The sequence below is a fragment of the Colossoma macropomum genome, unplaced genomic scaffold (assembly GCF_904425465.1).
Source record: "Colossoma macropomum unplaced genomic scaffold, Colossoma_macropomum, whole genome shotgun sequence".
In the NCBI taxonomy this organism is placed as follows: Eukaryota; Metazoa; Chordata; class Actinopteri; order Characiformes; family Serrasalmidae; genus Colossoma; species Colossoma macropomum.
The window spans coordinates 44,525,283-44,549,694 of record NW_023494785.1 but is presented as its reverse complement, the minus strand read 5'-3'; the positions used below and the strand labels follow the sequence as shown (position 1 = coordinate 44,549,694).

The 24,412-nt window shown below is 41.8% G+C and overlaps 2 protein-coding genes across 2 annotated transcripts in view; one reads left to right on the top strand and one right to left on the bottom strand.

Moving 5' to 3' along the window:
- The window catches only part of LOC118825599 (MDM2 binding protein), a 40,516-nt gene extending 33,823 nt beyond the window's left edge, over positions 1-6,693 (bottom strand). Inside the window, exons 1-6 of the mRNA XM_036596282.1 lie at positions 6,396-6,693; positions 4,325-4,408; positions 4,140-4,213; positions 3,768-3,910; positions 2,140-2,198; positions 1,004-1,142 (exon numbers count right to left, since the gene is read on the bottom strand). Of these exons, the coding sequence (XP_036452175.1) occupies positions 1,004-1,142; positions 2,140-2,198; positions 3,768-3,910; positions 4,140-4,213; positions 4,325-4,408; positions 6,396-6,459 (563 nt within the window). The 5' untranslated portion in view covers positions 6,460-6,693. The remainder of the gene's footprint in view (positions 1-1,003; positions 1,143-2,139; positions 2,199-3,767; positions 3,911-4,139; positions 4,214-4,324; positions 4,409-6,395) is intronic.
- Positions 6,694-6,750: 57 nt separating this feature from the next.
- Positions 6,751-24,012, top strand: mrpl13 (mitochondrial ribosomal protein L13). Its single transcript, XM_036596295.1, has 7 exons — positions 6,751-6,882; positions 8,161-8,284; positions 8,907-9,000; positions 11,887-11,947; positions 14,428-14,514; positions 14,789-14,910; positions 23,905-24,012. Exons 1-7 carry the CDS (start codon positions 6,856-6,858, stop codon positions 23,927-23,929), a joined length of 540 nt encoding a protein of 179 aa, XP_036452188.1. The 5' UTR covers positions 6,751-6,855; the 3' UTR covers positions 23,930-24,012.
- Positions 24,013-24,412: the final 400 nt, after the last annotated feature.

The following is a 24,412-nucleotide window of genomic DNA, read 5'->3' as shown; positions in this document are numbered from 1 at the left end:
AGAAATATGTGAATGAGACTTTTTTAAATTATAAATAATATGCTAGAATTATCTATTTACATCAATTCTTTCATTAAGTTATTGTTTAGATTTGCTCTCTGCTTTCAAAAAATGAAATATTCAGAAACTTATTTATTAAAACTTCAATATTGAAAATTTTTTTATTAAAACTTCAATATAATTTATTAAACTTCAATATTGACCATCTACAGCTTTCTCAGCTATTTTCAGAATCTCCTACAGCTCTGTCCATCATTCTGGACTCTTTATTTCTGTTTATAGCTGCATACTGATGACCTGAACACTGCAAAAACATTCAGGACGAGCAGATTACAGATAATCTAAGACATAATTAGTTTATTTTGGTTTTCTAAACTGCAAAAAATAGTGTCTTGTCAAGTAAAATTATCTTAAATATCGTTAATTAATCTAATATTTCTCCTGTTGAGATTATTGTAAGCTGAATTTAAGACTATTTACCTTATTTCTAGACATTTTTACCTGTTCTAAGTCTAGTATTAGGTAAAATTATCTCAAGAAATGAGCAAGAAATCAGCTTGAAACCAGCACAACTATCTGCCAATATAGTGAGATAATTTTATTAGATAAAATTACTCAATAAAATGACCCAAAACAAGTAAAAATGTCTAGAAATAAACGAGAAAATCTTATAATTAGTGCACAACCATCTCAAAATAGGGAAATATAGTATACATTACTAGATTTAAGATCATTTCACTTGACAATGTTCCATTACTTTGCAGTGTTTTACATATAAAACAGTGAACCTTCTGAACAGTATTGCATGTTTTATGCTGGACAATAACATAATTAATACTGTATTAACAACATATGGTATCCGGATACACAGTGACCCTGAGAAAAAATGACACCTTTAGTAAAATATACCTATAAAGACGGCTGATATTGATCTCCATCACCTGATATTGATCACAGCAGCAGAAGTGAAAGTGTGTGTGAGTGAAGCTGAGGATGCTGTTACCCTGTGCTGTGCTCGGTCACTATGTTCACGTGTGCAGAGTGCCACGCCTGCACGTGCTTCAGAGAGCCAATCACAGGCAGGAACTCCTTTAGCCCTGCCTCCTCTTCACACAGCACCATCACGTCCAGCAGCATCCTCCCTGTCAATCACAGCACTCACTACAGTTAACATCCACATACAGAAACTGATAAACAGCGGGCATCTGAATAGGTCAGGACCCCCATGGACCCTCACAGAGCAGGTACTATTTGGGTGGTGGATCATTCTCAGCACTGCAGTAACGCTGACGTGGTGGTGGTGTGTTAGTGTGTGTTGTGAGTTTTTAAACACTGTGTCCACTCACTGTCCACTCTATTAGACACTCCTACCTTGTCAGTCCACCTCGTAGATGTAAAGTCAGAGACGATAGCTCATCTGCTGCTGCACAGTTTGTGTTGGTCATCCTCTAGTCCTTCATCAGTGGTCACAGGACACTGCCCACAGGACGCTGTTGGCTGGATATTTTTGGTTGGTGGACTATTCTCAGTCCAGCAGCGACACTGAGGTGTTTAAAAACTCCAGCAGCACTGCTGTGCCTGATCCACTCGTACCAGCGCAACACACACTAACACACCACCACCATGTCAGTGTTACTGTAGTGCTGAGAATGATCCACCACCCAGATAGTACCTGCTCTGTGAGGTTTACATTAATAGTGTGGCCGTGAAAGTTTCCCCACCCCATTCACATTCGCATCCCTGTGTTTCCCCACCCGCTACTTTTGGGTCGCGCTGGGTGACGGTCACTATTTACACAGATTTGATGTCCAAACTCAGCTTAGATAGTCTTGCCAACCATTTTGATGGAAACAAGGATATCTGACAATGTCTCAGATGTTTCGTTGATAAGTGACAAGAAAGTGTTTTTATTAGACAAACAGGAAAAGTTCCAAGTGTACAGAGTAATGTGCTCTTACGTTAGCCTTAATTAATACTGTTGGATATCAGAATAATTTAAATATAATAATTCGAATAAAGTGTCTTTTTCAGGCACGGCAAGTTTGCTGTGGTTAATCTCATCACAGTGAGGAAATCAAGCCGACGTCTCACAGCTCCCCTCCAGTTATGACGGCTGGCTGCATGTAAACAGATCATTACCTGGGGGAGGGAGTTTATCTGCCAGCTGATGAAGAGCTTCAGCTGCTTCTTCAAACATCCTAGAAGGAGCACAGAAACCAAAGGAAGAGGCATGAATACATGACAAACAGTGCAGTCATCAACACAGCTTGCTGAATCAAACTGAATCTTTCTGCCCTGTCTGGGCTTAAAGCGATAGTTTGGTGAACAGTCACACCCCACCCCCCCAGATGTAGTCGGCCAAGACGTGTTCAGGGTCTGAAGTTTGCTTCTTTAGTTTTGGGACTGGAGCTACGAGGCTAATGTAGCTAACAAGTAATGGGAGCTTACACCCCACCAACTGAAGCTGGATTCCCTATTTGCCATCGTCGTATTTGAACTGTCCGTTAGGACTGGAGGTCTCTGTTTCTTCAGTCCTGTTCCTGGAAAAAATTCTAAATCATCTGTCCCACTCCTGACCATGCAGTTCTGTCAAGGTGAACTGACATCCGGTATTTCACACAGTCTATTCACAAAGACATTATTCTCTGGTAAAACTAAAACTCCATTTTCAAATGGGACGCTGTGCAAAATGTAAATAAAAACAAAATGCAATGATGTGTGAATCATTTAAACCATATATTTAATTGAAAATAGTACAAAGACTACATATCAAACATTGAAACTGAGAAATTTTTTGTTTTTTGAAAAATATTTGCCTATTTTGAATTTGATGCCAACAACACGTTCCAAAAAAGTTGGGACGGGGGAACAAAAGACTGGTAAAGTTGTGTAATGATAAAAAAAGCACCTGGTGGTTGATTGGCAACAGGTCAGTAACATGACTGGGTATAAAGAGCATCTCAGAGAGGCGGAGTCTTTCAGAAGTAGAGATGAGGAGGGGTTCACCACCCTGTGAAAGACTGCACCATCAAATAGGGCAACGATTCAAGAATAACGTTTCTCAACATAAAACAGCAAAGAACTTCTGCTTTTCATCATCTACAGTACAAAATATCATTAAAAGACTCTGTATGTAAGGGACAAAAACCAGTATTTGCTGGCCGTGATCTTTGGGCCCTCAGACAGCACTGCATTAAAAACAGACATGATTCTGTAGTGGAAATCACTGGATGGGCTCAGAAACACTTCTGAAAACCACTGTCTGTGAAAACAGTTCATCACTGCATCCACAAACGCAAGTTAAAACTCTAAAACGCAAAGAAGAAACCATAAATATACAGGATCCAGAAACGCTGCCACCTTCTCTGGGCCCTGAGCTCAATTAAAATGGACTGAGAGGAAGTGGAAAAGTGTCCTGTGGTCCGACAAATCCACATTTGAAATTCTTTTTGGAAATCATGGACACTGTGTCCTCCGGGCTAAAGACCACTCAGCTTGTTATCAGTGCACAGTTTAAAAGCCAGTATTCATGATGGTCTAGGGGGGCATTAGTGCACATCTGTGAAGGCACCATTAATGCTGAAGGATATATACATGTTTTGGGAGTGTCAGCTAGATGGGTGAAATATTAGATATATTGAATGGATTTAAGAGCATTTCACTTGAAACGATGGTAAATAGGAATCTACCTCCAGCTTCAACTGTGTGGAGTTGGTTAGAAATATCAAATAGACTTATTTATGTGGTTTCTGGCATAATCTACATACTCTGTAAGTGTGCTGGTCTCGGACTGCAGGTTCTGCTCCTCCTGTTCCTGCACAGCGCTGATACAGCTGTCCACTGCAGAGGACACCATCTCCTCACTGTCACCGCGCTGGACACACACCTCCTCCCACTCTACACTGCAGAACTGATCAAAACAAACCAGCGGAGGATCATAAATCAGCCTTCTCAAAACTATTGCTGCGTATTCAGATTCGCTTCCTGCGTCTGTGAGGGAGTTACGTCTGGTTCCCATCACCACCACTGTGAGCTGTTCCTGAGCAGAGCATTTCACACCAAACCACTCCGAATGACATTTAACCAAGCAGAAATTTTGAAACATGGGTGGAATTCCCCTTTAAACGTGGTTAAGTTACCTGTGCTGAGCCATAAGAGGCTTGAATAGCGAAGTAGCACTTCGGCAAGCCTGGACTTCCACTGAGAGAGCAGGCTGTGGAGGAAACAAGGAGAACACAGATGATTCAGTTCAGTTCAGACTTGTCTGTATGGAGCTTTTCCACAGCAGACACTGTTACAGATCAGCTTTACAGACTGATTTTACCAGGAAAGGGCGACACCCGCGACGAACAACCAGAGCTGGAAATCTCTTCAAGCCTGGCGTACAATTTTCTGGCCGTCTCAAACCCTGAAATACAACAGATTCTGTAAAGAAAAATGCTCTGAAATTGTCTTAGAGATCATTAACACATTTATCTAAGACACAATTTGTTTATTTTGGTTTTTAAACTGCAAAAAATGGTGTCTTGTCAAGTAAAATTATCTTAAATATTGTCGATAAATCTAATATTTCTCTTGTTGAGATTGGTGCATAAACACAATTTAAGATTATTTCACTTATTTCTAGACTTGTTTTAAGTAAATTAATTCAGCAAAATTATCTTACTATATTGTAAGATAATTTTGCTTGTTGTAAAAAAATGTGCTTGAAACCAGCAAAACTATTTGCCAGTATAGTGAGATAATTTTACTTAATAAAACAACCTAAAAAATGGGAAATTTAAGATCATTTCATTTGACAATAAACAATTTTGCAGTGTATTACCTATAAAACAGTGAACCTTCTGAACAGTACTGCACGTTTTATGCTGGATAATAACATAATTAATGCTGTATTAACAATATACGGTATCCAGATACACAGTGTTACTTTACTAAGTAAAATTATCTCACTATGTTGGCAGATAATTTTGCTCATTTTAAAAAATGTTCTTGAAACCAGCAAAATTATCTGCCGGTACAGTGAGATAATTTTACTTAATAAAATGACCTAAAACAAGTAAAACAAATAAAGGTGTATTCATAACCGTTTTATGTAGGGCTGGGCAATATGACAACATTAATCGTTATCGTGATATATTATATCACAATATGCTTTTTTTTTTGAGTACATCGAGGATATCACCAGTACTTAAAAAACTGAACAACTGCATGTTTGATGAAATAGAGCAGCTTAATTAGTCCTGTTAAAATTGATTTAGTGCAGAACAGGTGTGAAATTTTAAAATCACTAGTTTTTGACAATATTTTTTAAATGTGGCAACACTTTGTCTATTCCAAATCATCAGAAGCGAAAAAATGTAGATATTGTGGCATATCGTGTATCGTGAACATTTCTTAAATTATTGTGATATTACATTTTTTGCCATATCGCCCAGCTCTAATTTTATACAATAACTTTCTGTGAGGGAGCTTTTAGAGGTGGACGTCTGGTTCCTATCACCACCACTGTGAACAGTTCTGACTCAGTAAGTTTCTCTAGAACAGAGCGTTCCACACCAAACCACTCTGAACGACTCTGTTTACATCTTAACCAGTAGATTATGCTGGGATTTTGAAAAATGGGTGGAATTGCCCTTTAAGGTGACATTACTTCTGTGGTTAAGGAGCTAGGTTTGTGACTCAGAAGTTATATTTTACGTAAAAATGTACAGAGCCCTGCTGGTGACATCCTGTATAAATAAAAAAATGCGCGGCCACGCCTCATTAACAAGTGGGAACGAGATCCTAATGCATGGCCACGACTTAGTAAGGTGTGGGAATGAGATGATTAAGTCGTGGCCATGACTTAGTAAGGCGTGCAAACAAGATCACGGCTTACTAAGTCGTGGACACGCATTAGGATCTCGTTCCCACGCTTTACTAAGTCGTGGCCACGACTTAATCATCTCATTCCCACACCATACTAAGTCGTGGCCACGCATTACTTTTATTTACACAGGATGTCACCAGCGGGGCTCCGTAAAAATGAATGTTTTATATGAAGTTATATTAAATTCATCGCAGTGTTAAGGTGGAAATGGATCTACATGATACATATTTGAACGAGTCAAAGATCTGACGTTAAAAAGACTTTTATTTAGTAGTATTTGAGACTGAACTTTGCTGTGTGTGCACAGAAAACTGCCTGTATGTCACGACTTTTCCACTTTCAATAAATATGACCCAAGACTATGTTAATACTGAGACTTTAATTAACATATTTAAGCATGAAAAACATTTATTTGTCTCTCATATTTGACATTAAATACGCTCTTGTTATGGTGACTCTTAGCTTGCTAACATTTAGCTTGTTAGCATCAACAGAGAGCTGCGGCTCGGGGTGTTTTTCTTACCGCTGCAGGATCCCTCTCTCTTCGGCTGCGGATTAACCACCACCACAAGCAAATATCGATCCATATCAGATTTATCTTTACGTTGACAGAAGTTTAAAAGTGTTAAAATAATAAAATTCGCTCAGACCAAACAAAATTTCCCGCGCTGAGCGCCAGCTCTGACGCCGCAGTGACGCGCTGCGGCCTGCCAGAGAGGAGAAAAACGCTCATATGTGGGATTTTATTACTGCTAAATGCTTATAAAAATACTACACCGCTTACAGATGATGTGTACTATAAATACAGGACTAAGGTACAAAAAAATACCCACAATAAAAGAGAGAATTTCGTCATGTAGTTGCTGTGGGAACTGTTCTTTCTTCAGCAGTTCCGTTCAGGAACAGCAATGCTGTTGGACCGTAAACAGCACATTGGGGTCAAACGTGCGGGCTGATGTAGCGTTAGCTTAGCACGGCTAACAATGTCTAGTTTTTCCAGATCTGCCCAGGTAAATGTTTTAAACTGCGTTCAGTACAATTACAGCGCTGTTGTGTTGTAGTTCGTAGTGTTGTCGGGATGGCTGTGTTGTCAGAAATGTGCTTTTTAGAGCTGTTATGTTGTGTATTGTGCTGCTGTGAATCAGGTTGACCGGTTAAGGTGGAGAGGAATGACCTGAAAATGAGATCCATATTTATTTGTTTTGGACAAGACAACATACTAGTTTGGACAGCACCTGTACTGCCAGGCTAAAATAGGCTTAATCCAGGGAGAATTCTTATAAGAAGCCAGCACAGGTTGGGGTTCACCCCTCTAATACTCTTAAAAATATGATATGTAGGTTATATGATTATACACTGATCAGGCATAACATTCTGACCACCTGCTTATTTCTACACTCATTGTCCATTTTATCAGCTCCACTTACTATATAGGTGCACTTTGTAGTTCTGCAGTTACAGACTGTAGTCCATCTGTTTCTCTGATACTTTGTTAGCCCCCTTTTACCCTGTTCTTCAGTGGTCAGGACCCCCATGGACCCTCACAGAGCAGGTACTATTTGGGTGGTGGATCATTCACAGCACTGCAGTAACACTGACGTGGTGTTGGTATGTTAGTGTGTGTTGTGCTGGTCTGAGTGGATCAGACACAGCAGTACTGCTGGTGTTATTAAACACCTCAGTGTCGCTGCTGGACTGAGAATAGTCCACCAACCAAAAATATCCAGCCAACAGCGTCCTGTGGGCAGCGTCCTGTGGGCAGCGTCCTGTGGGCAGCGTCCTGTGACCACTGGTGAAGGACTAGAGGATGACCAACACAAACTCTGCAGCAGCAGATGAGCTATGAGCTAAAGAATTCCGTCATTTATGTGCTGTGGGATCCGTTCTTTCAGCAGCGGATCCGTTAAAATAAAATAAAAAGCAGCTCATGACCTCCCTGGCAATTCCTTCACACCCTAATAGGTTAGAATACCTCTGCCTTATAATTAAACAGGCTATTTCTGTTACTGTGCCTTTAAGACTGATGTATGTAAATGAGCTCTGTGCAGATTGGCTGTTTCCCGCTCAAAAAAGCAGTCTGGGCTGAAACACTCCTTGTAACTTCAGCGTGAACAGCTCTACAAACAAACAGTGATATTTGCTGAATTCATTGATACTGAAACGGACTATTAATCAGTGCAGTGCTGCTAAGATTGAAGTTTCCTGGTACACTATGATTAGTCTGCTCTCTGGGTTCATATACTAGATGAAATGTGTTAATATGGCTTATATGTTCTTTGTTTTTACAGCAGTGGGCGACCTTTGCAAGGTCCTGGTACTTAATAGACGCCCGAATGCAGCCTCCAGGAAAGATTGCCTCGATGTGCTCAGTGCGGCTTCAGGGGAAGCATAAGCCCATCTACCATGCACTGAGTGAGTCATCACAGTAAACACTGCATTACAGCTTTTAGCTTTACTTTAGCTTTAATTAACATCAGATTATGCATTTTTAATTTATAAAATATGTGCAATATGGCCAAAAAACTAGTATTGCAATTACAGAATGCCTCACAATATATTAAAAATATTCAAATCAATCAATAATGTTTGTGATTAAAGACTATCCTGTGTTATTTTAACTGAAGTAAACATCAAAACACTGAATAATCAGGATCACAGCCCACAGGATACAAATAATGTGAGTATAGACTTCTAGACCTTAGAGTGTGCTGTTTACACGACCATTTGAATAATCAGATAACTGCAGAAATCTGATTATGATCAGATTATTGAGCGCATGTAAATAGTCACTGTAATCTGTAGATACTCAAAACTGAGTGAACTATGTTCAGGGTGGTTTGATCTCTACTGTGTCCCTTTATCACCAACTCTGCAGCTGTACTGGTTAAAATATAGAGGAGTTGAGGAGTCGACTATTGATTTCAGCAGCAGAAGTCGAGAGTCGAGTCAGAGTCGACGCCAGAAAACCCCGAGGCAGATTCTGAGAGAACGTATTTTACTGCAGCAGAACTAAACAGTTCTGTCTTTCTCCCAGGTGACGTTGGGGATCACGTGGTGGTCATGAACACCAGACACATCGCTTTCTCAGGAAACAAATGGGAGCAGAAGGTCTACTCGTCTCACACGGGGTAAAAGAAACACTCTGTATTTATGTTCAGTGTCCAGTTTATCAGAAACACCTGCTTTTTAGCTTCACTTGTTGGCCACTTTATCAGAAACACCCATAGAGGAACACTTTGTAGGTTTTAGGGCCTGACCGATTTGAATGTTTTGTGACCGATACCGATTTTAAGGAGCTGAAAATTCTGATAATTGATAGTATCAGTTGATATAATTTAAGTGTAATATTTAGATTTTAAATATTATAAAATGTATATGCATATAAAAGATATGTACATTAAGGCTTATATTATCATAAATAGATAGATAGATAGATAGATAGATAGATGGATATAAAGGGTCTTATTATTATTATTATTATTATTACATTGACATTTATGGCAACCCAACCATTATTATTATTATTATTATTATTATTATTACTGTTTGTTATTGTGTTTTTATTTATAGAGTGGTGGCAGCTCAAAGTGCTTTACATAAAGCTTATTGGTAATAGGAGAAACTATGAGTATTAATTTAAAATCACGTTAAGATCAGATTAAAGAGATGAAGACCAAAGAGCTGCAGAGTTTAATGAAGCTCTGAGTTAAAGAGCTGCGTTTTCAGATGTTTATTAAAAGTGAGCTCTGAGCTCGACTGTCTAATAAAAGCTGAACTGAGCTCCACAGTTTAGAAGCAGAATAACTGAAAGAGTCTCTCCACGTTTTCTGTGTTTTACTGAAGGAGTTCAGAAGGTCAGAATCTGCAGATCTGAGGTCATAAACAGACGTTCAGGAGCTTTAAGGTCATTTAGAGCTTTAAAAACCAGCAGCAGAGCTTTAAACCCTCTCTAACAGATCCAGGCGGTCAGTGCAGGTTCTAAAGGTTTTGATTTAACCCTTGTTAGTCTGGAGCTGTTTTGGCTGTTTTTACATGCTTTTGAATGTTTACAGTGCCGATGTTTGGAATCACTTTTTTCATCACAACATCGCCACTTAAAAATGATGGTTCTTCAAGGGTTCTTTAGTAAAGAAAATAGGTCTATATAGAAACGTGAACACTCAAAGAACCCTGTGTGTGATTAAACGGTTCTTTGCATCATGAAATGGTTCTTCAGGTTGATGGAGAATGTGTATATGGTTCTATATAGCAACAAAAAGGGTTCTTCTATTGTTATTGGCTTGACATCATAACAGTAGAAGAACCCTTTATGGTGCTATATAGAACCCTTTTCAAAAAGGTTCTATTTAGAACTACATACAACACATTCTCCATCAATCTGAAGAACCATTTCATGATGCCAAGAACCCTTTAATCATGCACAGGGTTCTTTGAGTGTTCGTGGTTCTGTATAGAACCGTTTTCTTTACTAAAGAACCCTTGAAGAACCGTTATTTTTAAGTGTGTATATGACCCGACAATTATTTTTTGACATACTGTATCAACATACTGGACCCAAAAAACACACAAAACACATAAAATTGGATTTGAAAAATGATTGACATTTTTTCTGTTTCTCCTTAATTAGAGCAAAATGACGAAGATATTAAGATAAATGACAAATTTCTCATTGATCCTCGTCCCATTCTACTTTCATGCACATGTAAATATGATTATTTCAAATCTATTTTCAGCTAAAGTTGCTGGCGATGCTCACCGTGGCTTTGTTTTTGTTTGGTTATGTTACGACGTTTTAAATCAGGCGCATGATTTGATCACGCTGCTGTGGTCAGCGACTTGTGAGGGTTAATCCGGTAGTTTTAGATAAACAGTGCTTAGCTGACTGTAATTTGTACTCAGTGAATTGTTGAATATGATTGTTATTAATTAAAAGTTAAACATCAGAAACTCACAAAGTCTTCAGTAATATAAACATCATATCACTGGGTGCGGATTTGGTTTCTGTTGTTTACCTGACAATTTTTCGTCAATTCTCTATGTAAAAAAGCTAAATATTTCAGGATGTGATTGCATATTTAAATATTTGTGATACGTTAACTATTGTTTATGATGTAAATTGTAATATAATATAAATATAATATAATTGTAATATAAATCATTCCTCCAAAAGAAAACCAAACTTTGTAAATAGGGTAACACATCCCCTACATCACACGTGTAAGGCTCCAGTCCTCGCAGGCCAAAACACTGCAGACTTCTGCAGTATATCTTTTTCTATATTTATTTTATTTACTTTAATTGTATGTTGACACCTGAACAAGAGACAATCCTTGTACACCTGGAACTTGGCGAATAAAGATTTTAAATTCAAAATGTATTGAACGCGCCCAGCAGATGGCGCAGTTCTGCACTTTCCATCGGTCTCAGCAGAAGGAAACCATCTAGTGGATGAAGATAGAAATGCATGTTGGTAATCTATTAGTCTTACCATAGGATTAATACATATCAAGGATACAGTTAACTCAAATTAATATCAACACCTGAGGTCTCAGGTAAAACGTTAAACAGGTGTGTAAGCCTCCAATCAGCAGCTCAGTTTCTTAAGTGTCAGCGATGTGCTTGTGAATAAATCTGTGCATCATCAATATCTGCTGATCTTGTCAGCTAATCGGTATGTCAGTCAGGTGTACAGTGTATCAGCCCTCTCCACCCCACCCATCCGTGTAAAGGGGCCACTACAGGACCCCCACAGACCATTCCCAGTTCAGCAGTGACGCTGTGATGGTAGGGCGTGTTGTATGAGAGTATCAGGGTTTCTGTGTTTATGGTTTCGAACACAGAGCTCTAAAGCAGATCCACTCCACTCTCAGTGTCCTCCTGTTTAATGGAGTTCTCCTCTGGGCAGCTCTCTCCTCTCCTGTAAGCCCCTAATTAACCGCTGCATTATTTCCCAGCCTGTAGCCTGTTATATTACTCTTCATTACAGCTGAACAGTCCTCTGTTTTCTCTCACAGATACCCGGGTGGCTTCAAACAGCTCACAGCAGCCCAGATGCACCAGAAAGACCCCACCGCTGTGAGTACATCACCCTCAGATCAGCCCCCGCCCTCTGCAGTGATAGTTCGGTCTTATATATCTCAGTGTATTAAAGATATATCAGATATATTTCTTTAGGACTGGTCAGTACTGGTTATGGTAGATATAGAGTCTTTGAAAGATTCTGAAATGCTTTACTGATAAAGAAAACTGAAGCACACTGACTGTGAGAGTCATCTCACGCTAAACCTTTCAAATGTCACCACTTACAAAAAATCTCAAGTTTAAAAGTCCTTTTAAATGAAAGCTGAAGTGTGTGTGTGTGTGGTGTGTGTGTGTGTATATATATATATATGCACATATATGCACATTTAATATATATATTGTATGTAAACACATTGCTGTCAGGACAACACCTTGTATCTCCATTTTTGGAGAGTTTTTCCGTTTCTGACATAATCTGAAAATGCCTGTTGCCCTTTATATTGTGTGTAAATTTCATGAAGAATGGACCAAAAGAAACGACCCAAAATGACTTGGAAAGAATTCTGGTTCCACTGACTTACATTAAAAGTAAAGTAGGGTTTTTTCTTCTATAAAGTTACAAGGTTTTGTGCCAACAGCAGTAATATGTATATACATTTTATATATATATATATATATATATATATATATATATATATATATATATATATATATATATATATACATATATATATTGAATTTCAAGATAGAATTTCGCTGTTGTCTGAAGAAAATCTCGTATCTCCAAAATGGTAACTTTACAGGAGAAGAAAAAAACCTACTTTACTTTTAATGTAAGTCAATGGAACCAGAATTCTTTCCAAGTCATTTTGGGTCGTTTCTTTTGGTCCATTCTTCATTAAATTTACACACAATATAAAGGGCAACAGGCATTTTCAGATTATGTCAAAAACTGAAAAGCGACATATCTCCATTTTTAAGGTTTTCCTCCGACAGCAGCGATATATGGATGAGAATGCATCCTACAGAAATGAAACGTACCCACAGGCCCTGGTAGTTCTCCTGGGTGCCAGAGGGGGGCACCGTGGCCTCAGGTTCTTCCCGTGATGATGGTGATTGATGTGAACCTGATTATCTTTATTATTTTTCTGATTCTAACAGACTTGGCCTGTTGCCCTGGAGGTTTTAATGACCTTGGCTTCAGCTCCGCTTATCTGTTAGAACTGGGAGCAGGTCGTTATGCCTGCGATGAATATGTCGTAGATTTTTTTTAGCTGATGTTCTCAGGCTCGTATCAGCGCTGCAATTTCAGCGGCATGTATGCAATTCCGAAAGACAATGTTCCGGTTTGGGAAAGTGCAGCTTTATAACTGGAATCTTCTCTGCGTTTGTAGTAGAGCTTGTTTTGCAGCTCTGCCTTCGCTTCGGCTCGAGATTGTGTTGTGTCTGAGAGGTGGGGGGGGTTTCTGAAGTGTTATCTCGGAGCACAAACAGCCCCCTCTTATCAAAGCAGCAGCGGAGCATCTTCACTGATGCCTTTCTGCTCTCAGACATATTACACCTGTCCAGGTGCTGCATGTAATGAGGCGCCTTCTGTAGAATAACAACAGCTCCCAGTGTCGCCTGCCTTACAGCCAGCGCAGCAGGAGCTGTCTGACCGTGTTTACAGAGAAAACGGTACAAACACTGATCCAGGCCTTCAGTGATGTGGGAGGGGCAAACTGCTGTACGTGGAATAGCTAAATTGTGGGGCTATATTTGTTTGGGGACCTTGGAGGGAACCCTGAAAGGGAGGGGCTGTATTTGTTTGGGGGTGGGACTTTGCAGGGTACCCTAAAGGGAGGGACTGTAGTTGTTTGGGGGCGGGGCTTTGGAGGCAACCCTGAAGGGAGGGGCTGTATTTGTTTGGGGTAGGACTTTGGAGGGAACACTAAAGGGAGGGGCTGTATTTGTTTGGGGGTGGGACTTTGCAGGGTACCCTAAAGGGAGGGGAGGAGCTGTAGTTGTTTGGGGGTGGGACTTTGGAGGGAACCCTAAAGGGAGGGGAGGGGCTGTATTTGTTTGGGGGTGGGACTTTGGAGGTGGGTCTTTGGGGGGAACCCTAAAGGGAGGGGCTGTATTTGTTTGGGGGCAGGACTTTGGAGGGAACCCTAAAGGGAGGGGAGGAGCTGTAGTTGTTTGGGGGTGGGACTTTGGAGGGAACCCTAAAGGGAGGGGAGGGGCTGTATTTGTTTGGGGGTGGGGCTGTTCATCTGTATTTGGGGAAGGAGGCAGACTGTGAGAAATGTATTATTTTAACTTACCTGTCACTTTAACGCCACCCCCCCCTTCCCCCCTTCCCCCCTTCCCCCATCTAATGCCTGGACAGAAGGTGTAATAGTGCTGCTAGTGTTAAATTTCATTACAGTGAGCTCCACTGGTCGCCCTTGGAGACCCAGACAGTGACCAGATTTCTGTCCTGCTGTGAGGTTGTGTAAGACTTGACCTTTTCTTCTCTCTCTCTCTCTCTCTCCCTCTCCCTCTCTCTCTCTCAGATAATTAAACTGGCCGTGTACGGGATGCTTCCCAAAAACCTCATGCGGAGGACGATGATGCAGCGGCTGCACCTCTTCCCTGATGATGTAAGATCAGCAGCCAGTCAAAATGAACGTGTTAATGAGATCATTCATATTAATGAGCGATGCTCAGCACTTGTTTGGCGAGCAAAATGGAGCTGTTACGCCCAAAGAAGCCAGAGATAAAAATTACAGTAAAGAAGTAAAATGGAGTCACTCAAAGCAGGACTTCAGTCTGAAGTCAGTTTTAAGTCCCAAATGTGTTTACAGCTCTGACAGTTTAGAAAAGCATCCATACACACACCAGTAATTTCTGTGTGTGTGATTTATCCTGTTGCAGGTTCTTCCAGAAGATATCATGCTGAATTTGACGGAGGAGCTTCCTCAGCCTCGCCAGATTCCCCGTAAACTGAATGAATACACGCAGGAGGAGCGAGACAGCTTCCCCCAGCTTTGGACCCCGTGAGTCCTCTCCTCTCTCTCTCCCTCTCTCTCTATCATCCTCCCTCTCTTTGTCTTTATCTTTCAGCTTTCAAGTGGAGTCTGTAGGGTGTAGCTCAGGTGTGCTGCAGATGAGGGAGGTAAAGCTCCAGCCTGAGTGACCACTCTGTGAAGCTGGACTTTCTGCAGCGGGTCACTCTCTAATTCCCGTACTGCAGCTCTCCCGCTGATTTATGAGCGATGACTCACTCTGAGGTCACTCAGTTACGGAGGGATTTGGAGGGGTTGCTCTAGAGGACGGTCCTCACAGTCACAGCTGGACAGTGAAGTAATATGGACACGCCAATTTTCTTCATGATCAGTTGATTCGAGGAAGAGCAGTCCAACATTTTTCTTTTTTTATAGTGTTCAGTTATTTAGCGCTGTATGTTACTCTAGACGTGCAAAAACCCCTAAAAACACTCTACATGGCCGAAAATATGTGCTTCAGACACGCCCACTGCTAACTAGAGTATAAAACAAAGCACGTAGTCATGCAGTCTCCACAGACAAACACTGGCAGTGGAGGGTCGCATTAAAGAGCTCAGTGACTTTAAACATGGCTCTGTCATAGGATGCCACATTTGCCACAGGGCAGTTTGTGAAATTTTTGCCCTGCTACATCAACTGTAAGCGCACCTAGGAGCTACAACGTCTCAGCCATGAAGCGGTAGACCATACAGACTCACAGAGCAGGGGCTCCCATGTAGCTCTTAAAATCCCCAATCACTCACTACACAGTTCCAAACTGCCCCTGGAAGCAACAACAGAAGAGCTGAGCATCTGGAGCTTCTTGAAATGGGTTTCATGGCTGAGCAGCTGCACACAAGCCTAAGATCACTATGCGCAATGCCAAGTGTCGGCTGGAGGGGTGTAAAAGCGCCACCACTGGACTCTGGATCAGTGGAACCGTGTTCTCTGAGTGATGAATCAGCTTCTCTCTCTGTCAGTCTGATGATGAATCTGGGTTTGGTGGATGTCAGGAGAACGTTACCTACTGGAATGCAGAGTGCCAGCAGTAGAGTTTGGTGGAGGAGGGATGATGGGCAGGGGCTGTTTTTCAGGCCCCTCAGTTCCAGTGAAGGGTGATGTTGATGCTGCAGCACAAAGACATTTTACACAGTTATCTGCTTCCAGCTTTGTGTCAGCAGTTTGGGGAAGAGCCTTTCCTGTTCCAGCATGACTGAGCCCCTGAGCACAAAGCAGCTCCATAAAGACATGGAGTGACCAGTTTGGTGTGGAGGAACTCCAGTGGCCACACAGAGCCCTGACTTCAACCCCACTGAACACTTTTGGGATGAACTGGAATGTCGAGCCAGGCCCTCTCGTCCAACATCAGTGTCTGACCTCACAAATGCTCTTTTGACTGAATGGACACACATTCCCACAGACACTCTCCAACATCTTGTAGCTTCCCAGAAGAGTGGAGGCTGTTAGAGCCGCAAAGGGGAGGGTAACTGTAGTTTTGGAATAGGATGTCCACCAAGTATATAGGGGTGATGGGCAAGTGTAATCTGGGGTAATTATGTACTATGTCGATGGTGGTAAAATATTGGAAAACCTGAAAAAAATTAGTTTTCTTTGGGGACTATTTTGCCTCACAGCGCCCTGCATATTATGTATCCCTCCACCATGAATGGATTTTGAGGCTGAAATCTTCTCAAAACTATCATAAAACAGTGTCTCAGTCATCAGGCAGTGAATTCATAACCATTTCATGTAGGAACTTTCTGTGAGGGAGCTTTTAGAGGTGGACGTCTGGTTCCTATCACCACCACTGTGAACCGCTCTGGAAAACTGATGGAATTCCCTTGTAATTACTCGTGATGATCAAAACCTGCTGCCTTTTGAAAGTTAGCTTTGAGTTTGGAGATACGGTTTGATTTGCTCTGTGATTGTATCCACAGCTCCATATTTTCTTTACATGTTCTCTGAGGATTCTTCACACCCAGCATCTAAACCACGCTGAAGACCGTATGCAGCCAGTGAGCGTTACTGCAGCTGGGCCTTGTAGAAGCTCACAGCACAGAGCTGGGTCGAACAGGGTCAGTGAGTTTTACGGTAGTTTCCTGTTAGCTCTGAAAAGATCTGAAATAAATCCAGCCCGTCGCTGTATGATGGAAAAGCAGCGTAAGAGTGAGTCCGTACGGTCCCAGCGCTGCGGGAACGCTGTTTAATGTTCCACAAGCACTCCCGGTCCCGCCGTACTGTCCTCCGTTAAGCAGAGAACCGCCAGTGGTTTATGAGCCCCATGCATCAGGAGCTTCCAGAAGTTCTGGACCTTAAATGCTGAAGCAGAGCAATGTGATGCTCTTTCAATAAATCACACCTCACTTTCTTATTTATTAGGACTCACAGCCTGAGTTTCTTCTCCAAAACATGTCAGACGGCTGATGAAGACATCACTTTTGCTTAGGGTGCTTTTTCAACGCTGAGAGGTTTCGGGGGTGAGACCAGCACCGGAACACAGAGGAAGACATTCACAACTAGTGCTGGGCGATATGACCTCAAATCAGTATCACGATTAATCAAATGTTTTACCTCGATTACGATTAATGAACAATTATTTTGTTTTTGTTTTGTTTTTTTTGTTTGTTTTTTTGTCCTCATAGTTCACTGACAAGATTTGTACTGTAAATATGTTCTGCATATCTTAATGTAAATCGTCTCAGCAGCCAGATCGGAATTCACACGACTTTTACGTCAATCCAACTCGACATTCGTCATAATTTCGCGCTGCTGAGACTCAAAACATTTGGTCTGATGTTTCTGTACTAAAATTAAGAGATTTATCCAGAACCCTCCGTGTTTGAAGAGATTTCTAAAGAAGTGTCCGAACGCGGCTGCAGGAGAACGAGGCTGCAGCGTCAAAGAACAGTTAAAAGTCTGAAAGCAGAATTTAAAGAATCCGAGGACACGAACCAAAGAAGTGACCGCGCCCTTTTTACAGCTGGAACACATTCTGGGTGATGAGCCCAGCTGTCAGTCAGTGAAGCTTCATGATGGCTCCTGTGATGCTGGTGAAGATGAAGCTGATCCTCCGGGAGTGACTGGCGCTCGTTGGCGGTCGTGATTGTTTACCTCTGGATGAGCCGTGAAGCAGCGCGACGCTCTGATCTTTAGCGCATGCAGGCTCAGTTTAGGAGCTGATCTGTTCAGACTGATGATTCAGATCACATTTAGAGATAATCTGAACAGACAAACAAAAAAATGGATTTAGTGAGAAAATCAGATTTGGGCCACTTTTACCTGCTGTGTGAACGCAGCCTTAGCTTCCGTGTCGCACAGTGGACGTGGCGGAGTCACGTGACGACACACGCGGTAGTAAGTTTTGTAGGAGAGAGTACATGAACACAGAGTTGGGAAAGGATTAACAGAATTAAAAAAAAATTAAAAATAACCGACATGGGCAAGATCACATTGGTTAGAGGTTCTGAATGTCGACTTTGATTACTTTTTCGATTAATCGCCCAGCCCTATTCACAGCTATGAATATTTAATCTAGAAACACTAAAAAAAAAAAGAATGTGGCTACCTGCTGCCTGCGGCTCACTCTGTCTCACTGAATATAAAATGTCAAGCAGCACAGTGTAGGCTGACAGTAGGTTTATACCAGAACTGATCTGGCCTGGTGGCAGTGTTGTCAGAATGTTGCAGTGGTGTCAGAGTTTGTGTTGCGGTTGGCGTTAGCGTTAGGGTGGTTTTTGGATGTCATGTTGTTGGGGTGTTGTCAGAGTGTGGCAGTGTTGACAGGATATCAAGGTGTCATGGTGTTGTTGCACTATTGTGGTTTTATCGTGGTGTTGTCAGGGTACTCCAGTGTTGACGGGGATGTCGGGGTGTCACGGTGTTTGTCTGGGATGTCGCATTGTTGGGGTGTCGGGTTGTGGTATTGTGATGTTGGCAAGAGTGACGTGTTGGGATGTCAGGATGTGGTGTTGCAGTGTAGTCAGGAAAACGTTGCAGTGTCAGTGTGTCACAGTGTTGTCAGGATGTTGGGGTGTTGCAGTGTTGTCAGGATGATGCATGTGTTACATCATTGGGTGGGGTTGATGTGATGTGGCAGTGTTGTTGACATGTCATAGTGTAGTCAGGGCATTGCAGTGTTGTCCAGATGTTGCAGTGTCATGATACTGTCTGATGATTTTGAAGTGACCTTTGTCAGCTCAGGGCGCCTGGAGTGCTCCACAAAATAGAAGACGGCCACTCAAAAACAGTGAGCAAAACATTTTTCCATTTATATAAAAAGCTCTCACTCAGAAACACTGTGATGACCTGACCGTCACAGAGCTAGACCACTTTGAAGCCGCCCTCTCAGCGCAGTGAAGGAGCCTCGTTAGTTAAACTGAAGACGAGTTCCTGGCGGGGGTCACTCTGAGAGACTGAGATGTTCTCGGTGTGAGTCGGATGTTGTGTGAATATCATGTTGCTCCCTTTGCTGTCGTTGCTCTGTTAAATTGAAGGGCAGGTGGACTGAAGTAGCAGCAGCAGATAGGCTTTGATTTTCAGGCCAGACGAAACGCTGCTTTCGTTTTCACGGAGAATGAGTCTGAATTCATAATGCAAAACGGTGGAACCGTGTTTTACAGGCCACTGTGATCCAGTCCTGACAGTCCAATTCATTTTTGCCGTTCTTCATTCTTCTGAGCTCTCAGAGAGACGTGAACCTGATTCTGAACTGGAGGAGAGCTGTGGGCCTTTCATTATCTTCAGCTACTCCTCCAGAACATTCTGGATCTGTCGTCGGCATCTTCACCAGCTGTTCTAGTTGTTTGGAGTCGCATTGGAGGAGTGGCGTTGGAGGAGTGGCGTTGGAGGAGTGGCGTTGGAGGAGACGCGTTGGAGGAGTCGCGTTCAGAGAATCACATCCAGAGATCCGTGTTTGGGTAATTGCGTTCAGAGAGTTGCGTTCGGGAAATCGCGCTCAGAGTCATGTTTGAGGAAATTTGTTTAGAGACTCATTATTAGGGAGTCACGTTTGGAGAGTCACATTTAGAGAGTCGTGTTTGGGTAGTTGCTTTTAGGGGTTGTGTTCGTGGAGTTGCGTTCAGTGCATTATTTTCAGACACAGTCGTGTTCGGGGAGAGTCGTGTTCGCGGAGAGTCGTGTTCGAGGAGTTGCATTCAGAGAGTCATGAACAGAGAGTCGTGTTTGGAGAGTTGTTTTTGGGGAGTTGCGTTCAGAGAGTCGCGTTTGAGGAGATCCGTTCAGAGAGTCACGTTTAGGGAGTCGCGTTTGGAGACTCGCATTTAGAGAGTCGTGAACAGAGAGTCGTGTTGAAGTTAATAGTGAACTGCTTTGAAAACGATGTTCTGACGTTTCTTCTGCTGGCCACCCATCGTTCCGACTCCTGAAGGTAGGAGTGATGTAACGATGCAGTCAGTGCGGTAATGCCATCGGGAGCTCAGAGTCCAAACCAGAGAACATTCAATTTACACCTTTAAATATTTATGACACACGTTCCTCTGAGTGCTGCCTGTAATTTCTGGTAATAATTTTTTCATTGCGTCTGGGATTCGTGGATTAAGAGTAAGACACGCGACAGTATGCAGGAAGCGGTCAGATTCAGTCTCAGAGTCTTCAGAGTGAAGCTAAACATCTGAGGATTCAAACGTACTTAATTTTAGTGTCTGTCCATCAGGCTGAGTGCAGATTGTAAACGTCCGGTAGTGTCCGTAAGCAGAAGAGTCAGCAGTGCAGACTGGAACCTGTTCATACTGAATGGAAATGTGATTCATTATGTAAAAATATACATTTAAGTTATGATTATGTAAAAACATTGAAATATTTAACGTACTGTAACGTACGTGACTGTGTAGCTGACAGGACTGACTCTGAACTCTGAGGTGAAGCAGGTGTCGGACTCCAGTCATTCTGGTCTGCAGCTCTAATTAATTTGATTAGTTTCAGTTGGTTGTTTGGTTTGTTTGGTTAGTTTCAGTTGGTTGGTTGGTTTGTTTGGTTAGTTTCAGTTGGTTGGTTGGTTTGTTTGGTTAGTTTCAGTTGGTTGGTTGGTTTGTTTGGTTAGTTTCAGTTGGTTGGTTTGTTTGGTTAGTTTCAGTCAGTTAGTTTGGTTAGTTTCAGTTGGTTTGTTTGTTTGGTTAGTTTCAGTTGGTTTGTTTGGTTAGTTTCAGTTTGTTTGTTTGTTTGGTTAGTTTCAGTTTGTTTGTTTGGTTAGTTTCAGTTTGTTTGTTTGTTTGTTTGGTTAGTTTCAGTTTGTTTGTTTGGTTAGTTTCAGTTGGTTTGTTTGGTTAATTTCAGTTTGTTTGTTTGGTTAGTTTCAGTTTGTTTGTTTGTTTGGTTAGTTTCAGTTTGTTTGTTTGTTTGGTTAGTTTCAGTTTGTTTGTTTGGTTAGTTTCAGTTGGTTTGTTTGTTTGGTTAGTTTCAGTTTGTTTTGTTTAGTTGTTTGTTTGGTTAGTTTCAGTTTGTTTGTTTGGTTAGTTTCAGTTTGTTTGTTTGTTTGTTTGGTTAGTTTCAGTTTGTTTGTTTGTTTGGTTAGTTTCAGTTTGTTTGTTTGTTTGGTTAGTTTCAGTTTGTTTGTTTGGTTAGTTTTCGTTAGTTTGCTGTCAGAGAATTCAGATAACTCCCACAATGCTCTGTTTCACCCTCCTAACTCTGAGTGTGTGAAGCTGTTGGAGAGCGAGCTCAGATGGAGAGTTCAGTCCGGGGGGCCGCAGTGGAGCGCTGAGGGTCTTTAAGGTGTGGTGTTGTTCTCTGGTGGTGTCGGGCGGCGGTCGCTCTCTCGCTCTGAGCGCTGTGGGGCGTGTAATTAAAACAGTGGAGGGAAGTGAGACGTTAATGAGATAATGAGATGTTCAGCGTCGCTCTTATAATTAAATCTGACAAAAGAAGATGACGGAGGATTTCCCCAGGCCTGCTGCTGCTTTACTGCTGACCAGTGAAGGAGTCAATCCCCCAAAACTCCCCCCAACTACCCCCAACCCCCCTCCCACCACTGTGGCTGCAGCACTGCTGTAATGAAGTCGAAATCAGATCCTGAGGTGAAATAAAAAGCCATAAACGTGTCCTGCTGGGTGTTTATGTGGCTCTGAGTGGAGAGCGGCTCATTAGGAACGTCGGGAAAGAGCCCGAGTTACTCGGTCACAGGGAACTACGGCTGGAACCGAACCAAAGAACGCAACCCTCAGCTCACTCGTCACTCAGAAGGCTCTGAGGTCGGTCCTGGACACAGGTCTGATTTAATCAGAGCTCTGTAAGCAGAGCTGTTACTGATTCAGTCTGATGGAGTTACAGATACGGAGGCCAGGAAAGGGTCCGATTTTCTCCAGGAGGCTTTACTGTGTGATGCTGGTTCAGTAGCGTTACTCTGTGTATCTGCAGAACCTCCAGCACAGATACAGCCGCTCGGCTCTGCCTCACTGTCCTCCAGTCATCTAAGGAGGGAAAACATCTCTGAAGTTCAGCTCCACCACACAGAGCGTTCACAGGAAGCTCTGCTGCTCATAAAATGGCTCCATCTGGTATCTTGTCAAGTGAGATGATCCTAAATCTGGTCATAGCTAATATTTCTCATTTAGTGGTGGGTCATTCTCAGCACTGCAGTAACACTGACGTGGTGGTGGTAGTGTGTTAGTGTGTGTTGTGCTGGTACGAGTGGATCAGACACAGCAGTGCTGCTGGAGTTTTTAAACACTGTGTCCACTCATTGTCCACTCTATTAAACACTCCTACCTTGTCAGTCCACCTTGTAGATGTAAAGTCAGAGACGATAGCTCATCTGCTGCTGCACAGTTTGTGTTGGTCATCCTCTAGTCCTTCATCAGTGGTCACAGGACGCTGCCCACAGGACGCTGTTGGCTGGATATTTTTGGTTGGTGGACTATTCTCAGTCCAGCAGCGACACTGAGGTGTTTAAAAACTGTCTTAAATTGCGATTTTGATGTAAAACGATGAATCTTCCAGCTTCACTGTAGTGTTTATCTAAAGATGTAAAGTGTGTGTAAAATTTACATTCACTTACTTTACAGTCTGGATGAGTTTCTGAAATGATGCTGATCGTTATTAAAGGAGAATCAGCAGCTCAGAGACTCTCTGGCTGTTTGGGGGCTGGACTGGCACTGAGACGAGCTTCAGATTGATTCAGATTGTTCTCATTGATCAGATTGATCTCAGCTGTTTGTGCAGATTGTCAACAACAGTCCAGCAGCACTGTGCTGATGTGTTTACTGACCAAAAGCACTTAAAGGACTTTGCTTTTGGTTTGTGTTTAAAAACAATGCAAAACACTGACTGTTTCAAAAGTAGCAGAGAGAAGCGAATAGAACGGATTTCTGTACTGAAAGGATTTCTAACACAGAATAATAATAATAATAATAATAATAATAATAATAATAATTCAATCTTTTATAAGAGTGAGTGGCTGCTGGTGGAGAGAACGCAGGCTCTTATCTGAGAAAGAAGCAGAAAGGTTATGGTGTGTTGTGGTCATTCAGTGGACACTGCATATCGAATGTGTGACCCTACCTTCATTCTTACACTGGCATCTGATAGGAGTTGTTGGAACGGCGAGACTGTTGTCATGGTAACAGATTCTGTGTGGATCATATGAACATTATAGAGCTTTTTAAATGAAACAGTAGAAGTCATATCGCCCCCTACACTTCCTGTAGTGTATTACAGTCTGTCAGAGTGACTGTGTGGATCATATGAACATTATAGAGCTTTTTAAACGAAACAGTAGAAGCCATATCGCCCCCTACACTTCCTGTAGTGTATTACAGTCTGTCAGAGTGACTGTGTGGATCATATGAACATTATAGAGCGCTTTTTAAATGAAACAGTAGAAGCCATATCGCCCCCTACGCTTCCTGTAGTGTATTACAGTCTGTCAGAGTGACTGTGTGGATCATATGAACATTATAGAGCTTTTTAAATGAAACAGTAGAGGTTTATTGATCATCTCCAAAGATGAAAGATAAAGTGTTACCAAAGCTTGTCTCTGTTTTCTCTCTGCAGGCCTGAGGACTACAGGATGAAGTGACCATCACAGTGTCGGTGACCCCTGCAGTTTAAATATGTTTTTGTATTGTTGTCTGTCTAAAATAAAATGTGTTGGAAGTTTGACATGAAAGACTCATTACTAAATGTCTCTGAAATAAGTTTTCAAATAAAGTTCCTATCAGATTTTATGAATACACATCAACACTGAGCTTTCATGTTAAAAAATAGCCTGAAAATTTTATTTCAGCTTAAAAATTAGCTCACGTCTCAGACTCTTTTAAAGATTTATAACTAATCATAATGGAATGAATTACCATCAGTCTTGATGTTCCAGAATGACCACAGGTGAGTCAGCACCTTCAGACAGATAAATCATTTTTACAGGTGTGGTCACTGTGCTGGACAGATGTAGCTGTTTCTGAAATGTTCTGTGTGATATGATGTATTTGTTCAGTGATCCATGTTGAGAGGGGTTTTTGGGAACCTCATTAACTCAGTAAAGACTGTAAACAGTATTGCAGAG